This window comes from Primulina eburnea, chromosome 13 (assembly GCF_022965805.1).
Source record: "Primulina eburnea isolate SZY01 chromosome 13, ASM2296580v1, whole genome shotgun sequence".
NCBI classification, from domain to species: domain Eukaryota; kingdom Viridiplantae; phylum Streptophyta; class Magnoliopsida; order Lamiales; family Gesneriaceae; genus Primulina; species Primulina eburnea.
In genome coordinates, this window is record NC_133113.1 from 27,557,265 (window position 1) to 27,566,133 (window position 8,869).

An 8,869-nucleotide genomic window follows, 5' to 3' on the forward strand; every position below is an offset into this window, starting at 1 on the left:
TGTATAGCTTGGAAGAATAATGTTTGACTCGGTTGTAACAAGGAGCTGGCAAGGCTGTATATTTTTCATTACTGTAATTATAATATTTGTGTTATTATTAAAATACTGATTAAATTTGTGTACACGACAATAATAATCACAAAAAATATATATATATATCATCACACGGCTCAATTTTATTCGATTTGATCCATAAAAAATATTTTTTTATCTCAAAAATATTATTTTATACTCCGAATATAAATCAGATCGACCTGTCTCGTGTATATAAATATGTGAGATTAGATAACACGAGACGTACTTATAATGTATGTCTATAAGTAGATCTCCAATAATAAGTTAAAAATACTGATCAATGAGCTTATTTTCGGTGACAATCATTTCGAGAAACACAAAAACTCAAGTGTGACGATCTCACGTGTCATTTTGTGATACAAATATATATTCCGATCACAATGAAAAAATATTACTTTTTATGTCAAAAATGTTATTTTTATTATAATATAGACATAATTAATTCATCTCACAGATAAATATTTGTGATATCGTCAAACATTATCTTTGAAAAATTGGTCCACTTGAGTCTGCTAAATTATTTGTGAATAGTTTTCTAAAGTAAAAAATTTGAAATCGTGTGTACCTGGATAATAGAGATCGAATGGAATTGATAAATACCTTAATGTCGATGATAGATGATTAATTTCAAAGTGGGATTCCCATTGTGTTATGCAATAGACCCTACTACCGTACTTGCACCGGATTTAAAAGGCATATAACTGAAGTTTGTTGGTCATAAAGTTGGGCCTAGGATTCTTTTTAAGACAAAGTTTAAAGCTTTTATGTGGAATATCCACATCATTTAATTCAAACGTTCCTTTAAAAAAAAATATTTGGAAAAAATAGTTTGAATAAGCTTTCATGAAACATTAAAATATTTAATCAAAAGATTTTTAATCATGACTAACCCCATGATGCTCCACTCCACATTCCTCCATTTGTGTAAAATGAAGACATAATGATTGACATTTCAACACTATGCAAAACCATATTAACTAGTTTCTCATACTGAGTTTAAAACAAAGAACAGGAACACCCAATCAAGATTCAAGAGGTAGCAGCACGTTCCCTCCAAAGAGAAATATGATTAACCAAGCTGGAACAAAGACCATCTTTCAAGAAAAAGAGGCCCTCATGCATTCAAAGGACCTGCATTCGCTGGTTTCTGAAAAACCCTAACTAGTGGCATTCCATCACCTCCATCATCTCTTACTCTCCATGTTCGATCTTTCTTTTTCTGAGGCTTCTTGTGCTGTTTGTGAGGCGCTCTCGAGAACTTTTTTGCGATTTCCTTCCTGGGATATAATTCATTTGCCATGTCAAAAGAGTTCAAATCGTCCAACGCATGTTTTAGACTAGATTCGGGTTGGGCAGGTTCGTTTTCAGTCTCGGAAGGGTCATTTTCATCATCGGATGACGCTGATTCGTCGGTCTCTGATGAGATGGCTGTCATTGCAGCACCATCAGAGTCGTCTATGTGGTCTAACATCCCAGGTGACTTCTCAAAGTGAGGAAGCTTTCCATGAATATAGTCCTTCAATATCTGTCGGGCAGCTCTAGTTTCATCCGGTAGTCCACTTGAGGCGACATATCCACGGGATGCGCAGTATGTTCTCAAAAATTCTGCAGCCAAAGGAGGCCGAGATTGTGATTCATGAGCCTTGGGTTTTGGTAAAGAAATTTTGTACACGTCTTCAATAACAGATCTGGGCACTTGATTAGCCACGACCTGCACGGCTTCTCGGTTCTCAGTCATGCGATCAATAGGCAAGACCCCTGATATCATATGATATCTTGAACTGGTAAAGGAAGGAAACGCCAATCCAGGACAATCACAGAGAGTAAGTTTTTCGGATATCATCAATGTTTGGAAATGCTTCGTCTTTCCCCAAGTCGAGGTTACACCTGTCTTCTTCTCTCCAACCAAAGCATTGATTGTGGAACTCTTTCCTACATTAGGATACCCAACAAATCCTACTACTACTCCGCCAGGGGACAAACCTCCAATAAAATTCTCATTGTCTAAACGAGTGTGAGATGGGCCTGTAGAATTCAACCTTGTTCTGTTCCGCATCGACACTATATCCTCGGCTTCAGATTGCAGACGAGCAAGTAGCTCGTTCCTGCCATACACTATAGCATCCGCACAGGCCAACTCTTGCTGAGTATTTTGCATACCAGATGAGAGACTCAGCGTTTTTCCCTCTAAAGCTGCAGAAGTAGCCTTAGCTGACCAAAAAAGAAAGAGAATCTCATTCTCATGAAAGTATCTAGCCCATTTTTCTCTGTGATGATTCAGATTAGGTATATAAGTATCAAATGAGGAAACAAGTCAAGGAACAGCATTAGAGTGTTAAAAATTGCTAACCTAACTGAAAATGGTAGAAGATCTGCCTTGTTGATGAGAAGCAATGTCCTTTTGTGTTCATCTATTTCTCGTGCATATGCCTGCAAATTTGTAAAATTCTCATTCTACCAGTAGGCCTAGCCAATACAATTTAGGCAATTAACTATTTTCGGCATCGCGGTAGATATTTTTTCTTCTTTAAACATAAATTTTTGGTCATTCCATTCCGATCATGCGCTAAACCTGAAATGGTCTCTGCATTAGTAAAAACATGATGCACAGCTATTATTCAACACTGAGCTATTAAATCATTTTCCACATTTCTTCATATTACTGTTATGATAAAATTACCAAAAGAAATATTCAATTCTCAGTATCACCTCAAGGTCAGGGCAGAGGTAAAAAAGCGGGTCCCTGGCATCAACAACCATTACCAGCTTCGAGAAGAGGAGATGTAAATACAGATCAGTATTTACTTAAACCAAATGTCACAGTAAAACAATGCAGATCAGATTGTCGAAAGAACAAAGGGAAAAAGAAAATAATTATGCTGCTCAAAAAACGAAGTCTACAGAGTACAGAGGACACTTTCATTGAGGCTGCAGAGGCTGCAGACTCTGATCGCCAACAAGGGCCACTCCTGAACTTGTATAAACATTATTTTTAGGCAAGAAAGATTATAAAACACATTCAGGCCACTAGCTTCTAGAGGGATTCAACTCATGTAAACTGCATTGGCAAAACTTAACCATTCCTCCTCTTACTAAAAAGAATGTTCTTGTGAATTATGGCCAATACTGATTATATATAGCAGTGATTTCAAAATTCAAATCCAGAGGTTAGTCATACTTTGCAACTTTTTACTCAAGCCAGTGTTTGATTTATCATGGGTGATAGAGGAAAAGTTAACGGATATGTAAGGGAACAGGAGGGCGGCCTAAAACGAATATCACACATTCCTCTTGAGCTCGAAGGAGTTGGCATGTTAGAAGGCACAACACATAAAAGTGAAAATGATCAAACATGGACAGGGCCATTAGGTCAAAAACAAGAATGACTAAAAATAAGATCTTCAAACAACGAATGAATGGAACAAAAATTATGAACAGCAAATTAAAACTAACTTATACTGGCACCAAAGGTTACCAACCACTGAGGGAAAAAAATTAATCTTGTCACTGATATTATACCATCAATTAAAAAAATCCATAAAAATCTAGTTTTTTTTAATTCTTACTCCCCAAAAAAAGACAAAAAAAAAAAGACAAGTACAAAAAAATCTACATTTCAATACTAATATAGGCCACTAATAAGATGATGACCATTAGCATCCAGACAAACAAACCTGCCAACGATAAAAGAAATCTCTACAATCTAATCCCATAAAATGGTTAAACTTGACCCAACAAATGGTAGCAGACAAGCAGTAATATGTGACCATATATGTTGAAGAACCAACCGGAAAACAGGTTCTTAACCTTCAACATTAGAATCTTAATAATTTTGCAATTCACTTCACAACTAAAATGCATGCCTAAATCCACAACAAACCAGTAAGTTTAGACTTCACACCATGTCAATATAATTTTTTTTTTGGAGTAGTGCACTTACCAAATCACTACGTTCAACCACCCTCCAAAGTTGCCTCCAGATATCAAGGTTCTTCTCAAATGGAGTCAAAACTAGCTTCTCATTTTCTTCAAGCCTAAAAATGAAGGGGGAAAAAATTAACACACAAAACAAACATGATTTTTAGATTTCCCAAAATCCTGGGATCCATGCACATGGCCACAAAATTTTAAAATCAATTTCTGTAGAAGCACAAGGCACTGATATCCAAAGAATATGCACATAATTCTGCTAATCCAATAAAAATTAATGACAATTCTACAAAGATGAAAAAAAATCACTTAACCTGGAAAAGTCCATATATCATAAAACAAGACAATGGCAACAGAAATACGAATATCTTAAAATATATAAAGGTAAGGGGAAACCACAAACACACTCAGCTACACAAATATATTCAAGGCACAAAAGGCATAGATTAATCACTAATGTAATCAATCCTCCTTTTATTATGTCTAGCACAACTGACCTTGCAAAACTGCGACGCCACTCTAGAAAAGCTCGTTTTTTCATTAGCATCAAGCTCTTCTACAGACATTTTTGCATTCCACCGCGGCCTAGAAACACAAATATGATCATTAGACTCCACATATAACAGCAGATGATCCATTGCATATCTAGATAAGAAAAATAATTATGCCTGCGTGGAATTCTTAGGCTACTAGAATGAGAAGCTTCCTCTTTCTTTTGCTGCTCCCTTCTTTCCTCCGGTGTCATCTCACTGCCGGCGCAAGAAGCTAAGTCCCTGAGCCATCAACAAAACAATTTGAGTGTTAGTGCAAAAGAGAACCAAAGAAATTATATAACGTCCATGGTTAATTGATATAATGTAGAGATAACAAAGACTAACGTGGTTGTTACAATCTTTAGCTGGAGGCCAAACAAAAAATAGATCGTTATAAATTGATTCTTTGATATGGTACTATCGTGGATACAACGTAAGGGAATCCAAAGAGGTAAAGAAATCAACCTGTTTGCAGAAAGCTATTTATAACGACTCATACAGAGAGAACCTGGCAGCATCATTCAAGTGGATAATCATGTAATATAATCATTTTTATGTAAAATGTGCAATTAAATAATGTTTAAGCACAAAATATAATATCATCTAAATAATGTGCAATTAATAAAGATTTATCATCATATTAATGTTATTATGCTAACGAAGTAATATAATTTTTTTAACCAAAAAACTAAGTTTAAATTTTCAAAGTTCCAATCAATTATCCATCGTTAGAACAAGTAGTAGACTAAACATAACTGATCTTCCAAATCATCTACATATGCACCATCTACTATATCCATGATCCTCTCATGATCGGACTCAAAATCAACATTTCCTTCATTCTCCTCCTCCGATATTTCTAAATCTTCATTAAGTTCTCTAATGGGGATGTCCTTGCACTCCTCCTTGGATGTAGCACTTCATCCGCTCCCGAGGCCTCCACTACCATTCTCCAAGTAAGTCCTGAACCCGGCTCGACCTCATCTTCATCACCATCATCGACAAGCCAACCTTGAGCTTCACTAGCTTGAGAGGATACCCGCAATATGATGCTTCATCCTATAAACTCCTTCTTTAATAAGCCTCATACACAACTTGCATGTGATCCAATCCTTTTTCTCTTTATTATACAACGCCCCATATTCCCAAACAATATCATTAAAATTTGGTTTAAATTACAACTCCGGTTTTTTATCTTTTTCCGCCGTTAATCTTCAACAATAAATCAAGAATAAAATAATAAATTAATAATAGTAAAAATTGATTTTCGAAATCACAAAATCTGAAATTTTATAAAAAAAATTATGATAAATAATAAATATGCAATGCCTAACCTAAAATCTAAATATTCTGACTTCCGGCGGCGGCGGCCGGTGGCGGGCAGTGGCAGAATGTGTGTGGACTGTGGTGGTTGAGAGTTGAGAGTTGAGAGGTGAAGTGAAAACATAAAATAAAATAAAGAAAGAGGTGTGTTAGGGTTTTAAAATTTAAAATTAGTTGACTTTGACTTGGTTTTAAAATTGTTGACTAAGTTTTAAAAATTGTTGACTAGGTTTTAAAATTGTTGACTAGCATTTTAAAATTGTTGACTACTGTCTCGCGGCTCGCCGCCTCGACACTCCTCGAACCGCCTCGACAGCCGCCTCATGCATAGGTGGTGTGGTCGAGGGCCGCCTACCGCCTAGGCATCGCCATTTAGAACACTGAAAAGATTCAACTTGGATCTCTAAGATTTTCCTAGAATTGACCTTGAGGACGGCCTTATTTCAATGGGGAAAGAAAATTGATGCGGGTGCTAAGATGAATACCCGATACAGATGTCTGAAGAGGCAAAGAAATCCACCTGCTTGGAAAGGAATTACAAACAACTCATGCGGAGACACTTGGCAGCATATTACAAGAATTATTATTAGCATGTATATAACTAAGTTATATAGTGGTTACCTAGCCCACTAGTGTACGGAACTATAGCAAGAAACAGTTATGAAAATTTTGGTCGTCTGGCGTCTGCTCTGTTTCTTTCCAGTTATCAGGCCTCCACCCCGGACAGGGGGGTCAGGATTTCAAAGAGTAACAACTACTGATTTCAGGCCCCAATGGTAATAGTAACTGAAAATAATGACAGCAGCGAAATAATGAAAACAAGTAATTGGATAAAGCGCAAAGCTTACAGGTTGATAGCGAGGTTGGCGGGGATGTTGATAGAGGAAAATAGTTGGTGTGCCTCGTCGGCCTGCTCAATAACTGCATCTATATCATTAACCTCCGTCACCGATTCCAACACTTTCTTTTGCTGGCTCCTGTAATATGTCCCCTTCTCCTTCGACTGCTGTATCATCTGATTATGGTGCTTCACCAGAAGGCGCCCCAGCCCGGTCTTTTCACCCTTCCCCATCACGAAAATACTCCCTCCACCTGCCTTTTCCTTTCTTCTACCCTTTCTACGAGATGAAAGCAGAAATGAAAACCCGCGCCGGAAACTCCTGCTGGATTTGCTTATGTATATGTGTGTGGACGAGCAAGGGAAGGGCGGTGTTATGGGATGTTCAAATTTTGGATAAAACTGAAAAAATTAAAAATTTAAATCGAAAAAATCGAACACTAAATCGAACCAAAAATCGAATTTAATAATTTGGATATAAATGATAAAACCGAAATTAATTTAGTTTGATTTGGTTTCGGATTATAAATCTCAAAATCGAACCGATCGAAAAAACTGAAATTTAATTAAATTAATAATGTTATTTTTATTTTATATTATTTATTGAAATGATATTAGTGAATGAAGAATTATTTTAAATAATATTTAGTTGATTGTTGTTTATGTAATTTATTTGTATTTATATTTAAATATTTTATTAAAAAATCATTTAAATTAATAATATAAATAAATTATAAAATATAATATGTTATTATTTAAATTAATAATATAAATATATTATAAAATATAATATGTTATTTTTTAAAATGATTTCTTAGTAAAATATTTAAATCATTAATTTAAATGTTTGTATCAAAATCGAAATAATCGACCGAAATAACCGAATCATTTCGGTAGAAAATCGAGCCGAACTGAAGAAAATGGTTCGGATATCGGATTATATATTTGTAAAACCGAAAACCGAAAAAACCGAAATAAAAAACCGAAAACCAAACCGAACCGACCGATGAACACCCCTAGTTCCAGGAGCGGAGCTGCAGCAGTGATCGCGAAGATGGGAGTGGGCAATTTTACGATTTGGTAATTAGGCCGGATTGAAGCTCAATTTTCGATTTATCTCAATACAAGGCCCAGTGTACGTTATATAACCGGTCATACGGCCCACAAAGTTTTTATTTTTTATTTCTCGAGGAACACAGTTTTTATTTTGAACCAGTTTTGAAAAAATTGTTTTTACGATTTTGGTATTATATTATCAAATTTTAATTTTTATATTGTATTTTCATTTTTATATAGTAACCTTTTTCGTCGGGAGTGTGATATGGCATCGTGCACATCAGTGTTATAAATGTAACATCACATCTGTATCGGTGCTACATGTGCGTTAAGTTGAAAAATGACTGAAATTTGTTAAAGATATTACTTAAATTTGACATAGATGATAGATTATTAAAAATTAAAGAGGGTATAATTGTCAATCCAGATAAGATCAAAATTATGATATTTACTTCAATTTTAAAAATCAAACAACTAATTTATTTTTCTAATTACATTAGAAAAGATAATCACACACAATTGGTGATAAATCTCATCGACCCAACCCATGGAGAAATGAAGGCCGGCCCAATTGATGAAAAAATGTAAAAGCCCAAAGATTCGCCTGTACAGAAAAAGAAAGAGAACTCGACAATTGGCAAAGATTCTGAGCAGTGTGTGTCCGAGAGTCGGTAGGTTCGATCCTGGGTGTGGGGGCAGTGCTCACACTTCATATGAGTGGTTGAGATTCCATTTCATGGGGAAAAAAAATTTAAAAAAAAAAAAGTTGGGCCATAAAAAATTCTGGCCCTTGGATGTACCCCTGCAGGCACTGCCTGCAGGGGTAGGATCGAATTATCGGTTCGTTCGACGCTGGCATTACGGGCACTGCCCTAATCCACCCAAAGTTTGACACATGTCCGTTATTTATTTTTGTTTATTCTACCATACTGCTCAACTATGGTTGGGTTGGGTAATTTGAAATTGTGCAATTCCTCTCTCCCTCGACAACCGGGTCACGTGATTTCAATTTTTTGAAATCCTCTTTCTGAAGCTTAAACTCTTCCCTCTCAAAAGAGAAATCTTCCACCGTACCTCCACCACGGCGGTTCCGAAATCCACGGTTACGACGCCG

The 8,869-nt window shown here is 35.9% G+C and overlaps 1 protein-coding gene and 1 long non-coding RNA gene across 2 annotated transcripts; one reads left to right on the top strand and one right to left on the bottom strand.

The window, feature by feature from the left end:
- Positions 1-898: 898 nt before the first annotated feature.
- On the top strand, positions 899-1,295 carry LOC140809151 (uncharacterized). Its single transcript, XR_012113080.1, has 2 exons — positions 899-1,111; positions 1,165-1,295. It is a non-coding gene; the product is annotated as an uncharacterized lncRNA (long non-coding RNA).
- On the bottom strand, positions 1,096-7,070 carry LOC140809150 (GTPase LSG1-2-like). The gene is given in 8 exon segments (XM_073166644.1): positions 1,096-2,342; positions 2,426-2,505; positions 2,785-2,841; positions 4,016-4,109; positions 4,503-4,540; positions 4,542-4,590; positions 4,674-4,778; positions 6,710-7,070. Coding segments are annotated over 8 exon segments (1,800 nt in total). The 5' UTR covers positions 6,934-7,070; the 3' UTR covers positions 1,096-1,189.
- Positions 7,071-8,869: the final 1,799 nt, after the last annotated feature.